Source organism: Mastigoproctus giganteus, chromosome 8 (assembly GCF_048544385.1).
Source record: "Mastigoproctus giganteus isolate SK-2022 chromosome 8, ASM4854438v1, whole genome shotgun sequence".
In the NCBI taxonomy this organism is placed as follows: Eukaryota; Metazoa; Arthropoda; class Arachnida; order Uropygi; family Thelyphonidae; genus Mastigoproctus; species Mastigoproctus giganteus.
In genome coordinates, this window is record NC_143582.1 from 91,584,247 (window position 1) to 91,611,822 (window position 27,576).

The 27,576-nt window shown below is 37.8% G+C and overlaps 1 protein-coding gene across 3 annotated transcripts in view; it reads right to left on the minus strand.

The window, feature by feature from the left end:
* The window catches only part of LOC150081717 (MAGUK scaffold protein DLG5-like), a 450,728-nt gene that overhangs the window by 122,165 nt on the left and 300,987 nt on the right, over positions 1–27,576 (minus strand). For all 3 annotated transcript variants that reach the window (XM_090378823.1, XM_090378822.1, XM_090378824.1), the window contains exons 17-18: positions 9,057–9,159; positions 2,020–2,191 (exon numbers count right to left, since the gene is read on the minus strand). In XM_090378823.1, coding sequence (XP_090234949.1) covers positions 2,020–2,191; positions 9,057–9,159 — 275 coding nt within the window. The remainder of the gene's footprint in view (positions 1–2,019; positions 2,192–9,056; positions 9,160–27,576) is intronic.

Here is a 27,576-nt window from a genome sequence, read left to right on the forward strand (position 1 = left end):
ACCTCAAGCTAGTAGTTCGCGCAGTGTCCGACAGATGTCGAGTATCGCTGTGTTTCCCTCAAAAATTTAAAATGTTCCGTGGCGCACAGTTTAAGAACTGCTGTTTTATGCAATAAACATTTAATACAGTTAAAAAGTTATTTAAAAGGTATTTTTAAAATTCTTTATGGACATTCCAGAAGGTCAAGGACCAATTATAATTTTTCCTACTGGTTATTATATTCGATTAATGCATTTCCATTTTGCGTGATGCGCTCGCAGGATGAATTAATCGCGTTAATCGAGGCCCACCTGTATATACTTCGATGCATTACCATTCAGTAAGTTTGAAAGGCATCATTCATTATTCCTCTGTCTTCCATGGAAGGAGAGATGACAATCTAATGAAAGGTTACATTATTAACTTCAGTCATCTTGGTTTATAAAAATTACTCTCAAATGCTAAAGATGTTTTGTTCTATCATTGACATCATTATATTTATAAAGGAAATGACGGTAAGATCTTTTATTGTATCCTTTTTGTATGTGCTCGAAGAAACCCAATCGTTTAAAAGTTAATAGAGAACAGTGGTAGCCATTACAGGAAACAGAACTGAAGGATAAAGGAAAATCTATTTTTGAACTGTTGATGAAATGTTTGCTTAACCATATTGATGGGAAAGAAACTAATTCCTTTACATAACAGCATGATATATTTTGGTTTTAGCATGTACATGAAGCGATATGTTGTTCTTAGAGATTTTCCATCTTTTAAGTAATTTTCATTAGTTATAGAAACAGAAGTTTCTAAAATATTATTTGACCTTTACATTTTTTTTAAATTATATATCCTTTCAGATTTAAATAAATTAGTTTAGTGGATGGTTATCCAATAAACTAATTTATTTAAAGAGAACAAAGGGTATAGTGTCAATTGTGTTGAATATATCCTCCAAAACAAACTTTTGAAACTTAAGAGCACCCAAGATAGAGACGGCCCGTGGGAACAGTAAAGTTAAATTTTCGCATGCTTAAAAATACTTACTACTTCTTACATAGTAATAAGGGCACAGTCTTCACTAGGAACCAGATGTTTATGTATAGTACAATTTATTGCATGATTTTTTGTTACTCTGTACATAACTGTTTTGTTTTAGAGGACGTGAACATAAATAAATGTGTTACAACTGAATGTACATGGAACTTTGGTAAGTGGTAGGTATTTAAAAGATAGTTTCATATACGTACTGCTGAAACAACGTTACTAAAGTGACCAATAATAAACATATATTTGAAGCACAACTTACATCAGAAAAACAAGAGAAGACACTGTTCCATTTCACTCTCACTGTGGAATCCTAAGATTGCCTTGTATAAGGGTTTTACGTGGATGAATTTTTATTTTCGCCAGTTTTGCAGTTGGCTGATCTTGAACTTGTGTGGCCCTCTCTTGTAATGAGTGAAGCCTGGATACTGATATGCACTGATATGTGTCTGTATACCTTACACATTCACCTAATACATTTCAGGAGTTATCTGTCTTACTTGTATAGCAGATTTGGTTCTTTCTGTAATGTGGTAAGCCAAAATTTTGCTCCTGTATTGGAGTCACTGGAAAGTAAGCCTGGAATTCGCAAAATTCCACATCAATTGATGGGGAGTGTGAGGTTAGCTTGTTCCTTTCATTTGTCAGTAGATGGGCTCGATGGACCACAGGAATGTGATCCAAGATCAAAGCTCAGTTTTGTTTCTGGTGTGTTTATGTTGCTTCCATTAAACATGTACCAGTAGTGCATACAAGTCATATTGTTGACATTTACCTTGCAGGTAAGGGGCTTGCAGAAATGAATACTTGCATAAATTAATAGGATAACATTAAGATGTGCAGTTAATAAATTAAGTGACAAAAGATGGATGGATGAAATTAAAATTAATATAAAAATAATAATTAATAAATACAAATATTATTATAAAAAAAGAAAACTGGTAAAATTTTATCAGGATTTCAGGATTAAACTGAAATTTTATGAAATGACTTACCTGAGAGCTGCTGCTTTTTGCTTAGTAAGGGTTGAAGCAGCTGAACTAGGAACATCATCTGTTAAGATATCCACAGCCTTTAAGTGAGATGATTTATGAGGTACTACTGGAGTTTGTGGTGGTGACATGTCCTCACTGGAACTTCCGGTATCAGGAACAACTTCATGAAACTCTGTAATCAAAATATGGAAAACAATATAAATAATGTGGATAACTTCACAACCATCTAAAGTTATCAACATTTAAGTTCAAGCATGTATATGGTATTACATGCAACCACTTTGTTTATCAATACATTTTTTACATCATTCTTTCCAACTCATATATACATTGTGGTAAAAGGATGAACCCTGCAGTTGAAGTTAGCCTCTCACTATATATATATTTTTTTCCAGCTCATCACTCAGAAAAGTGTTTTTCCAAGAAGATATCATTTTCATATGTACAAACAGAAAAAATATCAGATTTAGCCAAGTCCAAAATGAAGTGAAATTTTCATCTGAGTCATATCGTACAATAGGCCTCAAACTGCATTCTCCATGCAGGTCTTGGCAGATCTCCTGCATGGAGAATTTCACTTCTCTAAGTTATGAAATGACTTCTCTTAGGTATCCATTTCCAGCATGCTTTTATATAATCTTAATGAGTCTAAAATGGTTAATACACTTCTTTATATTAACCATTCTTTCCTGAGGTCTGAATTGAGAGTGCATTACCTGGCACTTGATATTTGAATCTCTAATGAGTATGCAGTTTTATACCTAGCAATGCTTAAGTTTGATTGGTATTTCTTACATCTGCAACATATGAGATAATCATCTGTTGAACTAGTACTGTGTTCAAGAATGACCTTAGAATAAATGCATCAGACTGTACAAGCAAAGAACTAATAATAGAAAATTGCCAAAGGCCATTCCCATCTGAGTCATGATATTCTTGGGTGAAGTATTCAAAACAGATCTTGTATCAACCATTATTAAGGTTGGAATTCAACTTACAAAATATGACCAGGGTTAAAGTGATAGCAAATATTAAGCTGCTATAATTTAAAACTGCAAAATACAAGATGAAAGCTCTTCCAATAATTAATAAGAATTTACAAAAATTACAGAATATAACTTCATAAAATTTCAGAAACTGACTTAACAAAATTCTTCTTCTTTTCCTATTAAGTAGGACAGACTGGTTCCCATTGCATTAGGATTAACAAAATTCCAGAAATTAGATTTACAACATTACAAAAATTAAGCAAATGAAACTGCTACTTATGTCTTAATCAATCTGGCAGAATGCATAAGCAGCCAAAAAGTATGCCTACTTTCTACACCTGCCAAATGTCTAATCCCTACTGCAACGTCAAAGAATCGGAATAAGTATTTCTTTGCTGGACCTGTGAGAATCTCTTGATCACATGTCATACCTAATTCAGAAAGATTTTCTTCAGGATTTAACCTACACAAGTTGTGTAGGTTGCAGAAAAGCTGAGATTACATCATCTGCCACATGAATGTGGTAGATATTGCTCAGTATATATAATTCATTAAAAAATATATAAGGAGTGATTTCAGTGATCCTTTTCTTATATTTTCAATCATGTCACAATGCATTTGACATGTGCTTCTACTGAAATCTCTAGTCAAGGAGAGTACTAGGGAGAGTTCATTTATTGTGGATGATTAATATGTACGTGTCTGCCTTTGTTGAGATAAAGTGGAGAACCTTTCTGTTCTTTCATTACATATTGAAATGTGTCCCTGCAAATGTAATTTCTGTGGGTTTTAGAACATTATTGCATCCATTCTATTGCACAGATGGCTGTTTCAGTATTTACACAGATGGCTGGTTTCAGTATTTACCTATCATTTTAAATATTTTATACCAGAACTCAAAGAGATGTAAATTACATCCACAATGTTTTCTTTGCCTGTTAGTGAATCTGTCTGGCTTTTGCACATTCTTTTTATAGTATACTGAGATTTTCTATTATGGGATATATTAGAAAACTATTCGATGCTCTTTAAGTCCCTGAATGAGATTCCTTCGTGTAATATTCTTCAAGAAATGGGCAATTACAAATGCATTATATATTACAATAGCTAACGTGTAGGTTAGTGCAAAAGCATCATTTTAACATAGCCATCTAATAAAGTAGCTTAATTAAATTGGCATCCTTTTGGATATATCTCATATTGTGAATGCCTTCACAACGAGCTGCCATGGTATTGTACTACCTTGAATAAATAACACTTCACCAGTGGGGAAGACTACTGTTATTTATTCTCAGCAGATACCACCACCCAGATGGCACAATTTCAAAGCTTGTTAGCTTCTTTTCAGTGGGTGGGCAGGTACCCTGGTGTTGCAATAGTGATAACCCAGTTAGGAAGTATAACTTCACAATATGAAAGATGCCTGATGGTGTGCAGTGAGATAAGACTATAAATAAAATATTTAAGGGAAAGGCCTCATGCTACGAGGTAAAATGACTAGCATGTAGGTTAGTGCAAAAGCATCATTTTAACAGTCATCTACCAAAGTAGTTTAATTAAATTGGCATCGGTTTGGTTATATCTCATATTGTGAATGTCTTCACAATGAGTTGACATGGTATTGTACTACCTCGAATAAATAAAACATTTCACCAGTGGAGAAGACTGCTGTTATTTATTCTCAGCGGATACCACCGAAGAGAAGCCAACAAGCTTTGAAACGGTGCCGTCTGGGTAGTAGTGTCCACTGAAAATAAATAACAGTAGTCTTCTCCACTGGTGAAGTGTTATTTATTCGAAGTAGTACAATACTGTAGCAACTCGTTGTGAAGACATTCACAATATGAGAAATAACCAAAATGATGCCAATTTAATTAAACTACTTTGGTAGATGACTATGTCAAAATGATGCTTTTGCACTAACCTACATGTTAGTCATTCTACCTCGTAGCATGAGGCCTTTGCCCTTAAATATTTTATAGTCTCATATTACAATGGTTACTTTAATAAATACGCATCATGTTACATATTCTATACCTGGTCCTTTTTCACATGCACAAATAGTGAAGACAAGGACTGTAAACGTTTCAATGGTCATTTGTGAAAAATCAGTAAAAAAAATAATAATAAATAAAATAATAATAAAATTACCGGTGTAGACATTGCAGCTGAGTCAAAAAGTAAAAAGAATTAAAATCTCTGTTGAGGGCAATAGAACATATAAACTAGTAAAAAGAACAACATACAAGTAAATAATAAGCTTAAAAAGAACAGTACAAAAATTAAAAGCAAAATGCAAGTCCAGATTGCTTTTTCTAAAGGGTGAGCTGTATAAATAAAATTCAGTTTCATAACGGGGGGCTTAGAGGGAAACAGGCAATCTGTGTGTTATCAGACACTCAGTCTAAAACACTAATTAATGGATCCAATATCTTTCTATTTCAGAAGATTTAGCAGTCCAGTTGATCTGCCTCCCTAAAATCCACTCATACACACCTTCTCGATGGTAAGCCCTGTTACGTCACTTATGTGGCAACGAACATGTAGAGTGGTTCCCTTCAAGATGCCTGGTCAGCATGAAGAGGAAAAGACCAAACCCTCCAACACATGACAGCATGATGAAACAAATGGCCCCAAAACGTAAGTCCCCAGCTGCTTTCACTACCCCCCTCTTGTGGCAGTGAGAGGATCAGAGTCGAAGCAGAGAGTACTAAGAATCTCTGGGTATGACCAGGCTGCCATGCACAGAAACTGAACTTGGCCTGTTACAACATCAGATCACTCATCAGTGAAGATAGGATATTAGAGCTGGAAAAGGAATTAGAACATGTGAATTGGAATATCATCGATATGGCTGAAACAAGAAGAAGAAATGAATCACTTATAAGTTTATCAAGTGGAAATCTTCTGTACACCAATGGAAACAGCGAAAGGAGTGAAGGTGGAGTAGGCTTTCTGGTCCATAAAGATATAAAAAACAACATTTTGGAATTCAAAAGTATATCACCAAGACTCAGAATTTCTAAGAGGTACATGCTAAAGGTTATAATGATTTATGCACCGACATCAAGCCATGATGATGAAGAGGTTGAAGAAATGTACACAGAAATAGAGTTTTCTAGATGAGCAGAAAACCCACTACACTATCATTATGAGGGGCTTCAATGCTAAGGTTGGAAGGAGACAAAACATCGCAGAAAGTGGAACTATATGCAAATTTTGGAATTGGTGAAAGAAATGAAAGAGAGGAAAGACTTGTGGAATTAATAAACACTTTTTTCAAGAAAAGGGTGAACAGAAGTGGACAAGGAAGAGCCCAAATGGATTAACAACTAAGGAAATCGACTTCATCCTCACTAACAGAAGATATATCGTGAATGATGTTACTGTCCTCAACAAGGTAAATGCTGGAAGTGATCACAGAATGGCAAGATGTACACTTGATATAGATGTAAGAAAAAAAAAAAGGAAAAAACTGACTTGAGTAAATAATACGAAGGAATCTGAGATAACAGAAGAGGAGAAAAAGCAGTATGTACTGGAACTTAAGAACAAGTTTGAGCTTCTGCAGACTGTTCAGGAACAAGATATCAATGAGGAATATTACAACTTTCTGAAAGTGATAAAGCCCAAGACACCTATAGGTAAAAGAAATCCAAAGAAGAAAAAACTAGTCAAGAAACATTTGTCATGATGAACTGAAGACGACAAATGAAGAGCAAGATAAACACTGACAAGGAGGAAATTGAGTATACTGAGTTATGCAAGCAAAGCCATTTGACTCAGAGAGGACATAAGAAGATTTAACACAAGAAAATTAGTACAAGCATTAAGGGAAAACATAGGACTTAAATCAGCAGCCATGAGCAGTAATACAGAAAGACAAATGATACTGAAACTGAAGAATAGTGATGGTGTACTCATAAATAGCAGAGAAGGCATAATTCAAATAGCAAAAGACTACTATAAAAAATTATACAAGGCGCGGGGGAAGATGGATCGCAAATTAGTGCCACATGCGACATATCTGATATCCTTTCTGATGAGGTAGAACAGGTGTTGAAGAAAATGAAGAATCAGAAAGCCCCAGAGGAAGAAGAAGTTACTGTAGAGTTGTTAAAATTAGGAGGAAGAGACATGACAAAAAAACTGGCCAGACTCTTCACAAATGTATTAGAAAAGGTGTGATGCCTAAGGAGCGGAATAATGCAGTCATAATTTTTCAGCATAAGAAAGGAGATAAATCAGAAATTGGAAATAATAGACCACTTAGCTTGTTATCCCACATCTGCAAGTTGTTCACAAGGGTCATTACTAACAGATTAGAAAGAATACTTGATGAGAATCAACCGAAAGAGAAAGCTGGCTTTAGGAAAGGATTCTCAACTATGGATCACCTTCACGTAATATCACAGCTAATGGAGAAAGTAAATCAATATAAAACCATTATGCCTGGCATTTGTAGATTATGAAAAAGCATTTGACCCCATACAGCATAAGGCAATGCTCCAGGCACTGGAAAGACAAGGCACAGATACCCCATATATTATGATTTTGAAGAAAATATATTAGAACGCTACTTTCTTTATTAGACTAGACAATGACAGTAGCAAATTTAAAACTGAGAAAGGAGTTCAACAAGGAGACACAATATCTCCAAAGTTGTTTTACAGTGCCCTTGAGGAAGCTTTCAGAAGATTAGACTGGCCACAGAAAGGATTCAGTGTGAATGGAGAGTACCTAAAAATTTACAATCTGCAGATGACATTGTGGTCATAAGCCATGATCCCAAAGAATTAGAGGAAAATTAATGTTATGCACAGTTAGTAAGGATTTTGGACTAAAGATGAATATGGCTAAAACAAAAGTAATGATGAACAAGTGTGCCACAGAAAGGGATATATGATTGAAGAAGCAGTAATTTAAAAGGTGGATTCATATAATTATCTGGGACAAGTCATTAGCTGTAATAATTCCAAAAGAATGGAAGAGAAACTGAGAACTACACAACGAGGATGGAACAAATTATATTAGGAATCAGACAGTTAGATAAGAGAAACATGTGGATTAGGCAGCAAACTGAAGTAGAGGACATTCTTATCAAAACTAAAGAACTAAAATGGACTTGGGCAGGACACATAGCTCAAAGACATAATGACAGAGTTGTTGTTGTTATTTGGTTTTTAGGAGCATTAGCAACTAAGGCCATATTGCTCCGGGATATGCGGTGGTCATTCCCTGACCTTTCCGCGTCCTTCGTATTTGGTGGTGACGGGCTCGAACCCCGGTCTAATCAAGAAGCGTGTGCTACGCACTGCTGCTCCTTCCCACCTGGCTACGGAGGCACCTCACATAATGACAGATGGACTAAAAAAATAACAGAATGGTACCCAAGAGGGGCTAGAAGAAAACCTGTAAGACAACGACAGAGATGGACAGATGAAATTCATGAGTTTGTGGGTAGTAAATGGATGGTCATTGCAAAAACAGAAGGAACTGGAAAGTTGCTGGAGAGTCCCTCATCCTGCAGTGGATTGAAAATGGCTGATGATGATGATGATGAACTGGCATCCTGTAAATTAACTTGTAGAAATATTGACAAGCAGCATAGAGTGATCCTCCTTGACAGTACCTCTACAGCTTCAGTATAATAAATAAAATTAACAAATTATTTGTCTTTGTTGTTAAAACAGTAGCACATCTTAAACAAAGAAGCCACAATTTGAAAAGTAAATAAACCAGTGAATAATTACTATTATTTCCATGCACTTCCTCAGATACATCAAAAATACTAGTACTACTACACAAAATCCAAAGCAAATTACAAATTTTACTAAAATAGTACAACACACATACAGCACAAACATATGACAAACACTTAGCAAAGAATGATGGGCAAGCTGCACACACCTTCTGTCTGATGCTATCTAAGGAGCCTTAAAGAGATGTATTTCACCAAATTAAAAGCAAAATTGGTGAACAATCATAATGAAATTTTACCAAAGTAAAAATCATAATATATTAATTTCTTATATATAAAGTACTTACTCTCAGGATTGTACTGCACTAACATTGTTATACTATCTCCACACTGCCTTAAAACATTAGCAGCTAAACCATAGGTTGCACTTCGCATATTAATTCCACACACCTAGAAACATATTTTTCAGCAAAATCAATAAAACATATATCATTTACTAGGAAGAGATAGAAAGAAATAAAATGCACACAATTATAAATGAACACCAATCACTGAAATAACAGGTTAAGAAAAACCTATGAATAAATATCAAGCAATAAACCATTTCATATGAATCAAGTATGCAACTTTCATGCTATTAATACAAATCAGTTTAATATTATTAAAAAAATAATAATAAATAATCAGTGTTTTCACAACTTAACAAAACTTATTTGTTTGTCTGGCTGTGACATAATAAAAATGAAGGCTTATAAGCAAAAAAAAAAAAAAAAAAAAAAAAAGTTTGGTTGTTTTCTTATTTTCTTCCACTGTTTTTATTTTTATTTTTGATTTCCCTATAGACGTTAAAAAGTAAATTTACTTGTATTAGGGTGAAGGATTTTGTTAATGTGACAGTGACATAGTTGAACACCATGATAAATGAAAAAGACCAGGGCAAAATACAAATAAAATTGACCAATTGTTTTCTTTCATCACAAGTGTGTGTTAAGTCTTGTATACATACTTTCTCTTAAAGAAGCATATTTTATCTTATGCCTTGTATGCTATGTTGCAGTAATCTCGTAGATGTACAGCAGTTACCAGTGTTGTAAGATACAGTTTCACAAGAAAAGGAAATATCAGGCAAGAAAAATTTTCATGTGACTGGTAATTTGATCGAATATTTGCTGATGAGAGGATGTATAAAATATACAGAAAGGAGAAAATAATAATAACAATTAAGGAGACATAAAAAATTTAGAAAAGTTAAAGTATACCCATATCCAATCTCAGTTCATATATCTAATAAAATCTGTAAAATTTTGAATATAATTCTATATGCACTTTTAAACTTAAAATGTTTAACCAGTCATGATGAGTGAATGTTTTTCTAGTATTTTCTTAAAAGTTTAAAGTATAAAAAAAAGAAGAATAACTTATCCTAAGTTATTTTTAGTTTAGCTTTCAAGGCATATCTATTCTATTTTACAAGTAAAGGTTAAAAACAGGCATTACTAATGAAAAAATAGCACTTGCATTACACAATACAGTATTATTTACTGTATGTAATCATATGTGGTGAAGCAAAACTTTATTGCCGATTCTTGAAGCCACCATCCGTATTTTATTATGTTAGCTAAACAATTGCAGGTAATTCAATAATTTACCACCGGTATAACAGGCATTAAATCAAAGTGAACTGAGAAACCAATTGCCAACACAGTTTCGCACAACGCGACATATTATAGGAACCTAACTACCATGTTATACAATAAGGGTTACCTGTATTCAAATAAACATAATTGCTGTTACTGTATATTGTTATATATTATTTCAAAAAATTATACTGTCACAAGCCCTAGAGAAAAATTCTTGAATTTATGTAATCAGAGAGATTTCTTATCATTGCTTACGTCAAATTTCTTTGAAACTATTAAATTTGCTTTGAACGGTGTTTGCAAAAATGGTCATTTTGGAGAAATAATTATAAATTTGCTAATTAATACCATTATCAATATTTTGCTCAACAATTATTGTAAAAAGAGAAAATGCAGTATTAAAAGCAAACCAAACGTAAACTTCAAACCTTGAAAAAGAGCTAAACTTAAAGTAAAGAAATAAAATAATTTCTGTTCAACTATAGTAATCAAATTAATAGATATAATGAATAAATGTATACATTAGTTGGATTACAAATTACATGTAAAACATTCAAAATATAATAAAATAATTAAACTATAAAATGTGTTGTCTTCATTTTTTCCAGAATGTTATAATTAAAAAAAAAAAAAAAATGATTGCACTTAAGTACCAAAACTGTAATTTTTTATTTATTTCATTTACAGTCTGCCCCTGACATATGTAAGAGATGCATTCCAGGATTTCTTAGACAAGTCGAGTTTTATGTAACCTGGGAATGACTAAGAAAATATTGCTACTATATCCGATACGCCAAAATTACAAAAACCACATAATATCCTCAGAAGAATGATGAAAAATAGTTATATACCATAACAATTAAAAACTTTATCTGGAAGCAGCAGTGAAGCAGTACTGCTTTCACTTATTCTCTTAGGCAGTACCATGATAATGGTAAAAATGAAATTTTTTGTAAAGAACTTCACAGGGTTAAGTTACAAGAGATGCTGTCACACCTTACGACATGCGAATGAAGCAAGCACCACATGATAATAATTTGATGTGAAGTCATTGAAAATGGTAGGACAATGTGAATTTCAACTTCACCACAATAACCCAACATGCGTAACAAATATAACATACAAAATGCAAACAAAAGTTCCCACTTCACTCTGAAACAAAACTGTACTGACTCTACAATCGAGAAAAGGAAGGTTTGTTTGTTATTTGGTTTTTAGGAGCATTAGCAACTAAGGCCATATTGCTACGGGATATGCAGTGGTCATTCCCTGACCTTTCCGCATCCTCCATATTTGGTGGGGATGGGCTCGAACCCCGGTCTAATCAAGAAGCATGTGCTATGCACTGCTGCTCCTTCCCACCTCGCTACGGAGGGGCCAGGAAAAGTAAGGAAAGGATGAAGGACTAAAGTGTAATTCTCCGAAGAAATAGTTAATCGACACAGTCCATGTGGCTTAAATGTTGTGGGGGTTTCACTGAAGTTTTTCAACGTGGTTCACCTGTTCCAAACATGTTGTTGAATATTTCTTCAGAATTTTTAAAGCAGAAAATGAAATGTTAACTCTAGATATTTACCCAGATTTTAGTTACGCAGTAGGTTATTATCCAACACAGTTTGTATGGGAACGAAAATAAAAACATACTTATTGTTCCTTCATTATACAGAAAACATCTTTATGATTTACCAAAAAAATGTACATATATTTTTATATATGTACATTTTGTACATATATAAGCATATAAGATGCATGGTATTTCAGAGACTGCTGGGAGCCATTGCGGTACAAGTAAACACATGGGTTGTGTTAGGGTAGCTAAGAATAGAAACAGGTGCAGGTATACTTGCGTGTACACCAATGCTAGGAGTTTAGTAAATAAATTTGATGAATTTGAGGTATTGCTCAAAACATCAAAGGCAGATATTGTTGGGATATCAGAGACGTGGTGTCACACAGATATAAGGGATGCAGAACTGCAATTTGGGGAGTACAACGTCTACAGAAAGGATAGACAGGACAGGAAGGGAGGAGGGGTTATGCTATTAGTTAAGAAACACATAAAAACCAAGGAAGTGAAGCCAGTCGACATCGCTGGACAGTGCAGTGTCGAGTCAGTTTGGTGTGACATAAACATTGGGAGATCAAAATTGAGAGTAGGAGTGTGCTATAGGCCTAATGACTCTGATGAGTATAATAAGGAACTGTACAGGGAAATAGAGTGGGCCAGTAAATCAGAGTGTCTTATAATGGGAGATTTTAATTTCCCAGATATTGACTGGAATTTGGGGGCTGGTTACTCACACACTAGCAGGACTTTTGTGGATTTATTGGATGATTATTTTCTACATCAGCATGTTCGGGAGGCAACTAGAGGGAGTAATACTCTTGATTTGATTATCAGCAGTGATTCTTCAAGCATTAAGGATCTGCAGATAAATGAACCACTAGGTGGCAGTGATCACAGTGTGCTGAAGTGGGATTTACTCAAAGAGGTAACTACCATTAGGGGTAAAGGGAAGGGTTATTGCTTCCGTAAAGGCGACTACGATGGACTGAGACAGTATTTAAATTCTATACAGTGGGACCAACTGATGATGTTACCAACAGCAAATTCAAAATGGGAAGCATTCAAAGAACTTATCTTGGAAGCTACTAGGCTTTACATACCAACTAAGAAATATTGTTCAAGGTTTAGGCCAAAATGGATGTCAGATGAACTAATGAGGTATATGGCAGAGAAGAAAAATGCATGGGATACATACAAATTAACACATGACACAGAAGCCTATGATAGATACAAGTTGATATGCAACCAAGTTACAAAGGAGGTTAGGCAGGCGAAGGCAGATTACGAGAAATCCTTGGCAAGGGATGCAAAGAAAAACAGCAAAGAGTTCTTTACTTATGTAAACTCAAGAAGGAAGGGGATGAATCAGATTGGTCCACTTGATATTGATGGGTCAAGTGTTGATGATCCTGCTCAGGTAGCTAACAAACTAAATGAATATTTTGCATCGACATTCACACATGAGGAGTTATTCAGCGAGGGGAATGCCAGAGGTGTATTCAACTCTAGCAGTAAGCTACAGAATCTTGAAATAACTGGGAGTAAAGTGGAGGAGAAACTGTTGAAGATAAACACAAGAAAGGTACCCGGGGTGGATGGGATCTATCCAGTTATATTAAAGGAGGCAGCAAAGGAAGTAAGCAAACCCTTAGCCATAATTATGAGAGCTTCCTTGGACTCTGGGGAGGTACCCATAGACTGGAAATGTGCAAATGTGACCCCAATTCACAAAGGAGGATCAAAGGCTGACACAAGTAATTATAGACCTGTGAGCTTAACTTCTGTTCCAGGAAAATTAATGGAGGCACTGGTTAAAGAAGCACTGCAGGATCATTTAGACAAGACTTCAGTTATAGCTCAGACACAGCATGGTTTTGTTAAGGGGAGGTCTTGCCTGACCAACTTGATTGGATACTATGATGCAGTCACAAAAGAACTGGATGCAGGGAATAACTTTGATATTATATACTTGGATCTTAGAAAGGCTTTTGATACTGTTGCACATGGAAGACTGCTACACAAATTGGAGCAGTGTGACATTGGAGGCAAATTGCTGCTATGGATAAAGGGGTGGTTGAGGGGGAGAAGACAGAGAGTGGTAATCAATGGACACTGCTCATCGTGGACTGATGTTATTAGTGGAGTCCCTCAGGGCTCAGTGTTGGGTCCATTATTGTTTTCTGTATTTATAAATGATATTGATGATGGTATATCGGGCTTAATGTCCAAGTTTGCAGACGATACAAAGGTTGGCAGGGTTGTCAAGGACACTACTGACACTATGCTGCTGCAACAGGATCTGGAAAGGTTGAGCAGATGGGCTGAGAGGTGGCAAATGAAGTTTAACATTGACAAATGTAAAGTACTACACATGGGAAACAGCAACCCCAGAGCAACGTATCAACTCTGTGGTACTACACTGACAGTGGTAGAGAATGAAAGGGACTTGGGGGTGGTTGTGAAGGAGATATGAAGTTCTCTGAGCACTGCAGACGGGCTGCAAGAGTAGCTCATGGAGTATTGTCAATGATATACAGGAATTTTTCCAGCAGGGATAAGGAGGTGATTATTCCATTGTATAAGGCGATGGTCAGGCCACACCTAGAGTACTGTATACAGGTCTGGAGGCCTCATTTCAAGAAGGATGTAGAGCTGCTGGAACAAGTACAGAGAAGGGCAACAAGATTAGTGAATGGAACAAAGGGGTGCTCTTACGAAGAAAGGCTTAAGTTTTGCAAATTACAGTGTCTGGAGACTAGGCACCAGCGAGGTGATCTGATAGAGGTGTATAAAGCCTTGAATGGTTTAAGCATGCTCAATGCTGATGGGATTCTTCCTCTAGCTCAGAAAAATCACCTGAGAGGGCATAAATTCAAATTGAGGAAAGACAGATGTAGGATAGACGTGCGGAAATTTGCCTTTAGCCAGCGGGTGGTTGGTTGGTGGAACAGACTTCCATCCCTTGTGGTGGAGGTTGATAGCCTAAATAAGTTCAAGGCTCAGCTGGACAGGTATTTTGAACGAACAGAGGGGTGAAGTGGAAGTGGGTTTTTTTTTTTTTTTTTTTTGGCTGATGCTGCATAAGCTTGCTTTCTTGCATCAAATGCCTCTACTAATGCTAAAAAATGCTAATATCCTAAAGTACATAACTTGGCAACTAACTGTATTTATTTATTTTATTTTATTATTATGTTTTCATATTTTCTCTTACAACATATATTAGCTTTCCATTATGCACAGAAAACAAAGTATATTTATATTCAACTTTTGATTTCACTTTCCTTAATTCTATACAGCAATGTAGCTTTATGTGAAATACTAAACCTTGAAATACTGTTCAAGCCTAAATGGATATCAAATGAACTAATGAGACTCGTGGTAAAGAATAAAAATGCATGGGATGCATAGAAATTATCAGGACACACAGACATCTATGGTAGAAATAAGACAGTCTATAATCAAGTTACAAAGGAGGTTAGGCAAGCGAAGTCAGATTACAAGAAGTCTTTGGCAAAGGATGCAAAGAAAAACAGTAAAGACTTCTTTACTTATGTAAACTCTAAAAGGAAGGGGATGAACAAGATTGGCCACTTGATACAGATGGTTCGATTGTTGATGATTGTGCTCAGGTAGCTGAAAAACTGAATGAGTATTTTGAATCTACATTCACACATGAGAAATTCTGTAGGGAAATGGAGGCCAGAAGCTTATCGAACTCTAACAGGGGTTATATGATTTTCTAATAACTGAGAACAAAGTGGAGGAGAAACTGAAGTTAAGCATAGGGAAGGCACCTGGGGTGGATGGGATCTATCCAGTTATATTAAAGAAGGCAGCAAAGGAAGTAAGCAGGCCCATAACTATGATTATGAGGGTATCCTTGGACTCAGGGGGGATTCCTCACAGACCGGAGATGTGCAAATGTGTCTCCAATTCACAAAGGGTGGGGATCAAAGGGTAACACAAGTAATTACAGACCTCTTAGTTTGACTTCTGTTCCAGGGAAAATAATGGAGCATTGCAGGATCATCTAGACAAGACTGCAAGTTATAGTTCAGACACAGCATGGGTTTGTTAAAGGGAAGCCTTGTTTGGCCAATTTGAATGGATACTACGATGTGGTCACAAAGGAACTGGATGCAAAAAAAAAAAACTGATATCATATGCAGTAGACTTTCAGAATAACGGCAACTTCGCGACTGAAGGTGCTGTTATTTTGATTTTTCCATTATCTAGAAAGTTTTATTTTTAATGCAGAAATCATGAGGCTAAATAAGAAATAGAGAGATTAAGAATACAATTTTATTAACTGCACATAAAAAAACATAAACATGTTGACAATCCAACGTTATATTCTGCCATTAATTTTGCTTATGCCCCATTCTATTTTCTTTATTATATCAAGTTTAGTCCGCGAAGGTAGCACAGGGTATCGTAACAGTTCTCCCCATACCAGGTGGAAAAAACCCCAGATTTCAATCCCATCAATGATGCGAGGAACTTTCATGGGCTTTTTTCACTCCATTGCTGAGTTAGTCGGTCTCAGGCATGGATAGCAAGGTTTTCCATCAGAAACTGCTGTTTTTCATTCAGAAAAATAGGCAACTCGACCAGAGAACATATGCAATTTACAGACACAGTACACATGGGTATATGAATTAACCCTAATGTAATAATTTGGATTATATCAAGTTTGTCGCTAAAGCTTTAATGTTCTTCTCTGTATGACGCTTAATAACTTTAGGAGCCATAGTGAGGGTTTTTTAATTTAAAAGAAATGAAAAACAGCGGAATAATCCGTGATATCAGTACATAATTCACTTTCAAAATGGCGAGCATAAACAAATACAGTAATCATGTAACTTGCCATTTTCTTTTATCGGCGCTACAAGATATTTTCGTTGTATGTACACATCCGATCTTGATGTGGCATTTGCTTGGATGTTCTCTTATTTGGGATGCCATTATTTCGACAGTTTACTGTACTTGGATTTTAGAAAAGCTTTTGATTCTTTGACACATGGAAGACTACTGTGCAAGTTAGCATTAGTAGAGACATATGATGCAAGAAAGCAAGCTTATTCAGCATCAGCCAAAAAAAAAAAAAAAAAACACACCACTCCCATTTCACCCCTCCGTTCGCTCGAAATACCTGTCCAGTTGAGCCTTAAATTTGTTTAGGCTATCAACTTCAACAACAAGTGATGGAAGTCGGTTCCACCAACCAACCACCCGCTGGCCAAAGGCAAATTTCCGCACATCTATCCGACATCCGTCCTTCCTCAATTTGAATTTATGCCCTCTGAGCTGATTATTCTGAGCAATAGGAAGAATCCCATTGGCTTGTTTGTTTGTTTTTTGGATTTTAGGAGCATTAGCAACTCAGGCCATATTGCTCCGTGAATATGCGGTGGTCATTCCTGACCTTCCCGCATCCTCCGTATTTGGTGGTGATGGGCTCGAACCCCGGTCTAATCAAGAAGCGTGTGCTACGCACTGCTGCTCCTTCCCACCTGGCTACGGCGCCGCCATCCCATTGGCATTGAGCATGCTCAAACCATTCAAAGCCTTATACACCTCTATCAGATCACCTCGCCGGTGCCTAGTCTCCAGACTCGGTAATTTGCAAAACTTAAGCCTTTCTTCATAAGAGCAACCCTTTGTTCCATTCACTAATCTTGTTGCCCTTCTCTGTACCCGTTCCAGCAGCTCTACATCCTTCTTGAAATGAGGCCTCCAGACCTGTATACAGTACTCAAGATGTGGCCTAACCATTGCCTTATACAAGGGAATAATCACCTCCTTATCCCTGCTAGAAAAATTCCTGTATATCATTGACAAGACACCATGAGCTACTCTTGCAGCTCGTCTGCACTGCTCAGAGAACTTCATATCTGCCTGCACAATTACCCCCAGGTCCTTTTCATTCTCCACCACTGTCAGTGTAGTACCGCAGAGTTGATACGTTGCTCTGGGGTTACTGTTTACCATATGTAGTACTTTACATTTGTCAATGTTAAACTTCATTTGCCACCTCTCAGCCCATCTGTTCAACCTTTCCACACCACTGACGCTATGCAGCAGCATAGCGTCAGTGGTGTCCTTAACAACCCTGCCAACCTTTGTATCATCTGCAAACTTGGACATTAAACTTGATATCCCATCATCAATATCATTCATAAACACCGAAAACAACAACGGACCCAACACTGAACCGTGAGGAACTCCACTAATAACATTAGTCCACGTTGAGCAGTGTCCATTGATCACCACTCTCTGTCTTCTGCCACTCAACCATCCCCTTATCCATAGCAGCAATTTGCCTCCAATGCCACACTGCTCCAATTTGTGCAGCAGTCTTCCATGTGCAACAGTATCAAAAGCCTTTCTAAGATCCAAGTATATAATATCAAAGTTATTCCCTGCATCCAGTTCTTTTGTGACTAGTATCCAATCAAATTGGTCAGGCAAGACCTGCCCTTAAGAAAACTATGCTGCGTCTGAGCTATAACTGAATTCTTGTCTAGATGATCCTGCAGTGCTTCTTTAACCAGTGCCTCCATTAATTTACCTGGAACAGAAGTTAAACTAACAGGTCTATAATTACTTGTGTCAGCCTTTGATCCTCCTTTGTCAATTGGGGTTACATTTGCACATCTCCAGTCTATGGGTACCTCCCCTGAGTCCAAAGAAGCTCTCATAATTATGGCTAGGGGTTTGCTTACTTCCTTTGCTGCCTCCTTTAATATAACTGGATAGATCCCATCCACCCCAGTTTCCTTTTTTATGTTTATCCTCAACAATCTCTCCTCCACTTTCCTCTCAGTTTTTACAAAATCATCCAGCTCACTGCCAATGTTTACTTTACCTACATCATTCTCCTTCCTGAATAACTCCTCATGCGTGAATGTAGATGCAAAATACTCGTTTAGATTGTTAGCCACCTGAGCAGGATCCTCAACTGTTGAACCACCAATATCCAGTGGACCAATCTGATTCATCCCTTTCCTTCTTGAGTTTAAATAGGTAAAGAACTCTTTTCTGTTTTTCTTTGCATCCCTTGCCAAAGATTTCTCGTAGTCTGCCTTTGCCTGCCTAATCTCCTTTGTGACTTGGTTACAGACCAACTTATATCTATCATAAGCTTCCATGTCACCCATTAATTTGTATGTATCCCATGCATTTTTCTTCTCTGCCACATGTCTCATTAGTTCATCTGACATCCATTTAGGCCTAAACCTTGAACAATATTTCTTAGTTGGTATGTAAAGCCTGGTAGCCTCCAAGATTAGTTCCTCGAATGCTTCCCATTTTGAGTTTGCTGTTGGTGACATCATCAGTTGGTCCCACTGTATAGAATTTAAATACTGTCTCAGACCATCATAGTCACCTTTACGAAAACAAATTCCCTTCCCTTTACCTCTGATGGTAGTTACCTCCTTGAGTAAATCCCACTTCAACACACTGTGATCACTGCCACCTAGTGGTTCATTTATCTGCAGATTCTTAATGCATGAAGAATCACTACTGATAATCAGATCAAGAGTATTGCTCCCTCTTGTTGCCTCACGAACATGTTGATGTAGAAAACAATCATCCAATAAATCCACAAAAGCCTTGCTAGTGTGCGAGTGACCAACCCACAAATTCCAGTCAATATCTGGGAAATTAAAATCCCCCATTATAAGACTCTCTGATTTACTGGCCCACTCTATTTCCCTGTACAATATCTTATTATACTCATCAGAGTCATTAGGCCTATAGCACACTCCTACTCTCAATTTTGATTTCCCTATGCTTATGTCACACCAAACTGACTCGACACTGCCCTGTCCATCGATGTCGACTGGCTTCACTTCCTTGGACTTTGTGTTTCTTAACTAATAGCATAACCCTTCCTCCCCTCCTGTCCTGTCTATCCTTTCTATACATATTGTATTCCCCAAATTCCAGTTCCGCATTCCTTACATCTGTGTGACACCACGTCTCTGATATCCCAACAATATCTGCCTTTGATGTTTTGAGCAATACCTCAAATTCATCAAATTTATTTACCAAACTCCTAGCATTGGTGTACACGCAGGAATACATGCACCTGTTTCTATTCTTGGCTACCCTAACACAACCCATACCGCAGCAATGACTCCCAGCAGTCTCGGAAATATCCTGAATATTGTTTTTCAGGCTTCTGCTCATTTCAATAAAAGCAGTGCAAGAATCACTTCCACCTCTGCCAGTGGCTACTGTTAATCTATTAGTCCTTGTATCCCCCCCCAACTAGCAGTTTTCCGACCCACCTAACTCTGCCTCGACAGCATCAGCAAAAATTCTTACACCCTTTCTATTTAAGTGTATCTCATCCCTGTAGAAGCAATCTCTCCTGTTAACAAGTACAGTCCAGGCTGAAAAAAATTCTAACCCTTGAGCCTTGCACAATCCCTCCAGGGCCGAATTGATCGACAAGGCTCTCATCATATACTCCCTCCTATCGTGTCTGGGCAGAATTGCAGACACTTTCAAATTCAACCCTAAAGTACGGCATTAAGGACAAGTTGCTGCTATGAATAAAGGGGTGGTTAAATAGGAGAAGACAGAGAGTGGTAATCAATGAACACTGCTATTAATGCTATTAGATAACAATGATATTAATGCAATATCCTGAAAGAGGCCTCTGAGGTCGGGAAAACTCATATCTAGGAAATAAACTCATACACCGACCATTGAACAAAATTTACTGTAACTAAAATTTTTACAAATAGTATAAAAACAAATTATTTACAATAAACTAATAATTGTATATTGTGGAATACTAAAAACTGTAATAAAAGATCGTTTACCATAAAATAAGCTAAAATATAAAATTAAAAGCGCTAAAAACCTGGAGCTTTCGAGAGCGTCAGCTCTCTTCTTCAACAGTAATATGACTTTTTGCAACATCTCCTTAAATAGCAGGTTCACGGTACCTCCACACGTGGTATTTCTCCACGTGGTTCAATCGGCACATGATCAGAACCGGAAGCGGAAATGTCTCGGGTACGTGGCAAATAAAATCGTTCATCCGAACTTAATACAATTGTTTCAAAAATAGGGTGAATACGCATGCCTCTATCTCTTTTCATGGTATTCTTACTGGATGAACCAATCCGTAAATCCTCGAGCCATCACTCCCAGTATCCATGTGCACGATCCAAAATAATAGGGTCCTCCGGGGAGATTTGATGCTGCTTCTCCCAAAAATGTTCGGCCACGGCAGACTTACTGTAATCAGCGGTTCTTATGGCATTTAAATGTTCCCTCAAACGATCCCTAAGCCGTCGTTTTGTTTCCCTTCACATAACACTCCCCACAATCCGGGCATTCTATTCTATAAATAACTCCGCTACTGAGATCTTTTGGTATACGGTCTTTGACCTGAGACACAGCTGTGCACAGCCTCCGCCCAGGAAGCTGTACACAGCGTGTCTTATAACCCCATAAAATTCTTGCCAGATGCTCAGTAAGGCCCGGATAGTAGGGGATCTATGCGGTGGCTACCGGGACGAACGACTCCCTACGCTCAGACACCCCTCTACTATATCTATCCAGGATCCTCTGGGGGTATCCGCACTTTCTAAGTTCTGCCGTGACACGATTAATTTCTTTCTCTTTATCCTCAGAAGTGGTACAGTGTGATCTTACTCTGTCAAATAAAGCTTTTGCTACACTATTCTTGTATTGTCCAGCTTGTGCTGAATTACAGTGGGTGTATTGACCTCTACACATGGGTTTTTTAAAAACTGACGTCTTAAGCCTAGAACCCACCCTAGAGACCAATACATCCAAAAATGACAGAGTACCGCCCGTTTCCACTGGTGTCTGAGCGTAGGGAGTCTTTCGTCCCGGTAGCCACCGCATACATCCCCTGCTATCCGGGCCTTACTGAGCATCTGGCAAGAACTTTACTGGGTTATAAGACACGCTGTGTACAGCTTCCTGGGCAGAGGCTGTGCACAGCTATGTCTCAGGTCAAAGACCGTATACCAAAAGATCTCAGTAGCGGAGTTATTTATAGAATAGAATGCCCGGATTGTGGGGAGTGTTATGTGGGGGAAACAAAACAACGGCTTAGGGATCGTCTGGGGGAACATTTAAATGCCATAAGAACCGCTGATTACAGTAAGTCTGCCGTGGCCGAACATTTTTGGGAGAAGCAGCATCAAATGTCCCAGGAGGACGCTATTATTTTGGATCGTGCATATGGATACTGGGAGCGTAAATGGCTCAAGGGTTTACGAATTGGTTCATCCAGTAAGAATACCATGAAAAGAGATAGAGGCATGCGTATTCATCCTATTTTTGAAACAATTGTATTAAGTTCGGATGAACGATTTTATTTGCCACATACCCGAGACATTTCCACTTCCGGTTCTGACTATGTGCCGATTGAACCACGTGGAGAAATACCACATGTGGAGGTACCGTGAACCTGCTATTTAAGGAGATGTTGCAGAAAGTCATATTACTGTTGAAGAAGAGAGCTGACGCTCTCGAAAGCTCCAGGTTTTTAGGGCTTTTAATTTTATATTTTAGCTTATTTTATTGTAAACGATTTTTTATTACAGTTTTTAGTATTCCGCAATATACAATTATTAGTTTATTGTAAATAATTTGTTTTTATACTATTTGTAAAAATTTTAGTTACAGTAAATGTTGTTCAATGGTCGGTGTATGAGTTTATTTCCTAGATATGATATTAATGCCGAAATCATGAGGCACAAGGTTCACTGTTGGGCTGATTGCTGTTTTCTGTATTTATCAATGATATTGATGAACGTATATCACGGTTAAAGTTCAAGTTTGTAGATAATACAAAGGTTGGCAGGGTTGTTAATGACAGTCAGGATGGTACACTACAGCAAAAGGATCTAGAAAAGTTGAGCAGATACAATGAGATTTTTTTTTTTGGTAGTTGTTGGCGCATCAGCTTGTGGCCATAATGCACCTCCCAAGATTTCTGCAGTACTTTGATCAAAGCCTGAGGCGGGATTCAAACCCGCGACCTTTGGGTTGCTAGGCAGGTACTTTACCCACCCGGCTAGCCCGGTCGGCAGATACAATGAGATGTGGCAACTGAAGTTTAACATTGACAAATGCAAGTACTACATACACACTGGCATTCAAAAGAAGTTCATCATCCCTTAAAATTGTAATTGTCATCTGAATAACATAAGTATATGGCAATATTTTTTACAGAATGCATTAGATAAGATTGATGCACATAGGTGATGACATAATATTGCATCAGCTGTTACTTTCAGCAATATAAGCACGCTCTTCAAGAGTTGCCGTCATTCCTTGATTGTGTCAGGATGGCGAGTTACGTGCAAATGATGCCCCGAAGAAAGAGTGCTACCGTTGCTTTACATCAGGAAGGATGTTCTTCCTCTCATATTCCTTATAGAGTGTCTTGTAATCAGTCGACAATGAGTAGATTTTTTTCCAAACTCAAGAATACTGGTTCTGCTGACAGGAAAAAAAGGAACCAGATGCAAACAAGTCTCTATGCAAAAACAGGGCCGCGTTTTGAAGTGCTTATGCCTTAAAAACTATTAAGCTTCTTCGTCTGAAAAGATGAATGGGACGAACATACAGGAGTGGTAGCAAGGCAGTAACAGTCAGAAGACGCCTCTTCAAAAATGGACCTGTAGCCCATTGTCCTAAAAAGAAGCTCCTCCTCACACAAAAAATCAAAAAGGCCCGATTAATTTGGAGTAAGGAGCATATCAAATAGACCCCCGAGCAGTGGAAGTCAGTTATTTTCTAGGATGAGAAGAAATTCAATCTGCATGGCTATGATGGAAGACAAATGATTCGCCGTAGACGTGGTGAAGAATACCATCCAGACTGTATGGTGTCTACAGTGAAACCAAAGACCTTTCGTGAACTTCAGAAAGCCATAATTCGTGTTTGGAACCACACACTATCAGTTGATTATCTTCAGAAATTGATCTTGTCAATGCCTCGATGGTGTACTACTGTCATCAGGGTCAAAGGCGGTTCAACTAAATATCAGTTTGCGCCTGGTGAACTTTTCATTTTGTTTTCCATTTAAAATGATAAAATGAAGCAAACTGAGGGCTACTGATACATTTCAGCCATAATTTTATTGTTTACCAAAACTGTTATATAAAGGTTGCAAATGCTCATTTTGGAATATTTTGAGAGCACCTGTCAAATATTACTTAGCTTTGCCGTAACTATTAATAAATATCTTTTGTTTATATTTCTATTTGTGATGCTAGTAGAGCTAGGAGAGTCTGCTGACGAGGCTACTAGTGACGGTCGTGTTCAAAGCCGCTAAGTGGATTTTTCTTATTTATTGATTTGAAATTATTGTTTTTCTAAAACTTTTGATTTAAATTTAGTAGTATAACATTATTTTGTGATTTTTTGATTAATTTAGTGTATTTATTCTTTACTCGGCCTTGTAAAAGTATCGGTAAGGGTTTCCACGTGTTCATAACTACCGTTACCGTTAGTAACTTTCCCGCCATTGTGATACCGTACTAGATAGCGTTAGTTGAACTTCATTAGCAGTTAAATTGTACGTTTAAATAAATACATATAACGACTTAGATTACAAACGTAATATAATTAATAACATAACAAAATTAATTAATAAATTAATAGAATCATGACTCAGACCAGAGCAGCAAAGCAAAAGGCTCAAGCTAATGGAAGTGCTGTGGCTCAGAGCAGAACTGAGGGGGGCAGTTGTCCTCTGACTCACAGCCTTATAAAATGCACTGTTTGCTTGATGTTTGCAGAGCACTCGGGTACGGGACATGATACTGCCAAGGGGGATGTCTTTGTGTGTGCGCGATGCAAGGAGTGTATCGATATCAGGCAACAACTCGGCGTTCTTGTGGGCCTATATGAGAGCTTGAAGGACAGGGTGGATGCCCTCGAAGAAACTAAATTGAGGGGCCCATCAAGCTCTCAGCTGCCCACATCAACGCCAGAGCTTGCACTTGGGCATCGCGTGACACAGAGACAACCCCTAAGGCAGAATGCGCTGGTCCCGAAGGAACTAGTAGTTGTTGGTAACTCTATTGTCAGGGAAACGGGGAACATGCTTTGTAAAAAAGATAGGTGGAACAGGACCAGGGTATGTCTGCCAGGGGCAAAGGTTGATGACGTTGTAGAGCGAATATCATCTTTTAAGGGCACAAAAGGTGATATAGTTGTACACGTTGGCACTAATAATATTAAGAGTAGGAGACCGGCAGAATTACTTAACAAGTACAGGTCACTGTTGAACAAAAGCCGAGAATTAGGGTTGAATTTGAAAGTGTCTGCAATTCTGCCCAGACACGATAGGAGGGAGTATATGACGAGAGCCTTGTCGATCAATTCGGCCCTGGAAAGATTGTGCAAGGCTCAAGGGGTAGAATTTTTTTCAGCCTGGACTGTACTAGTTAACAGGAGAGATTGCTTCTACAGGGATGGGATACACTTAAATAGAAAGGGTGCAAGAATATTTGCTGATGCTATCGAGGCAGTGTTAGGTGGGTCGGAAAACTGCTAGCTTGGGGGGAGACAAAGACCAATAGATTGACAGTAGCCACTGGCAGAGGTGAAAGAGATTCTTGCACTACTTCTATTAGAATGAGCAGAAGCCTGAAAAACAAGATGCATGGTATTTCAGAGACTGCTGGGAGCCATTGCGGTACAAGTAAACACATGGGTTGTGTTAGGGTAGCTAAGAATAGAAACAGGTGCAGGTATACTTGCGTGTACACCAATGCTAGGAGTTTAGTAAATAAATTTGATGAATTTGAGGTATTGCTCAAAACATCGAAGGCAGATATTGTTGGGATATCAGAGACGTGGTGTCACACAAATATAAGGGATGCGGAACTGCAATTTGGGGAGTACAACGTCTACAGAAAGGATAGACAGGATAGGAAGGGAGGAGGGGTTATGCTATTAGTTAAGAAACACATAAAAACCAAGGAAGTGAAGCCAGTCGACATCGCTGGACAGTGCAGTGTCGAGTCAGTTTGGTGTGACATAAACATTGGGAGGTCAAAATTGAGAGTAGGAGTGTGCTATAGGCCTAATGACTCTGATGAGTATAATAAGGAACTGTACAGGGAAATAGAGTGGGCCAGTAAATCAGAGTGTCTTATAATGGGAGATTTTAATTTCCCAGATATTGACTGGAATTTGGGGGCTGGTTACTCACACACTAGCAGGACTTTTGTGGATTTATTGGATGATTGTTTTCTACATCAGCATGTTCGGGAGGCAACTAGAGGGAGTAATACTCTTGATTTGATTATCAGCAGTGATTCTTCATGCATTAAGAATCTGCAGATAAATGAACCACTAGGTGGCAGTGATCACAGTGTGCTGAAGTGGGATTTACTCAAAGAGGTAACTACCATTAGGGGTAAAGGGAAGGGTTATTGCTTCCGTAAAGGCGACTACGATGGACTGAGACAGTATTTAAATTCTATACAGTGGGACCAACTGATGATGTTACCAACAGCAAATTCAAAATGGGAAGCATTCAAAGAACTTATCTTGGAAGCTACTAGGCTTTACATACCAACTAAGAAATATTGTTCAAGGTTTAGGCCAAAATGGATGTCGGATGAACTAATGAGGCATATGGCAGAGAAGAAAAATGCATGGGATACATACAAATTAACACATGACACAGAAGCCTATGATAGATACAAGTTGATATGCAACCAAGTTACAAAGGAGGTTAGGCAGGCGAAGGCAGATTACGAGAAATCCTTGGCAAGGGATGCAAAGAAAAACAGCAAAGAGTTCTTTACTTACGTAAACTCTAGAAGTAAGGGGGTGAATCAGATTGGTCCACTTGATATTGATGGGTCAAGTGTTGATGATCCTGCTCAGGTAGCTAACAAACTAAATGAATATTTTGCATCGACATTCACACATGTGGAGTTATTCAGCGAGGGGAATGCCAGAGGTGTATTCAACTCTAGCAGTAAGCTACAGAATCTTGAAATAACTGGGAGTAAAGTGGAGGAGAAACTGTTGAAGATAAACACAAGAAAGGCACCCGGGGTGGATGGGATCTATCCAGTTATATTAAAGGAGGCAGCAAAGGAAGTAAGCAAACCCTTAGCCATAATTATGAGAGCTTCCTTGGACTCAGGGGAGGTACCCATAGACTGGAAATGTGCAAATGTGACCCCAATTCACAAAGGAGGATCAAAGGCTGACACAAGTAATTATAGACCTGTGAGCTTAACTTCTGTTCCAGGAAAATTAATGGAGGCACTGGTTAAAGAAACACTGCAGGATCATTTAGACAAGACTTCAGTTATAGCTCAGACACAGCATGGTTTTGTTAAGGGGAAGTCTTGCCTGACCAACTTGATTGGATACTATGATGCAGTCACAAAAGAACTGGATGCAGGGAATAACTTTGATATTATATACTTGGATCTTAGAAAGGCTTTTGATACTGTTGCACATGGAAGACTGCTACACAAATTGGAGCAGTGTGACATTGGAGGCAAATTGCTGCTATGGATAAAGGGGTGGTTGAGGGGGAGAAGACAGAGAGTGGTAATCAATGGACACTGCTCATCGTGGACTGATGTTATTAGTGGAGTCCCTCAGGGCTCAGTGTTGGGT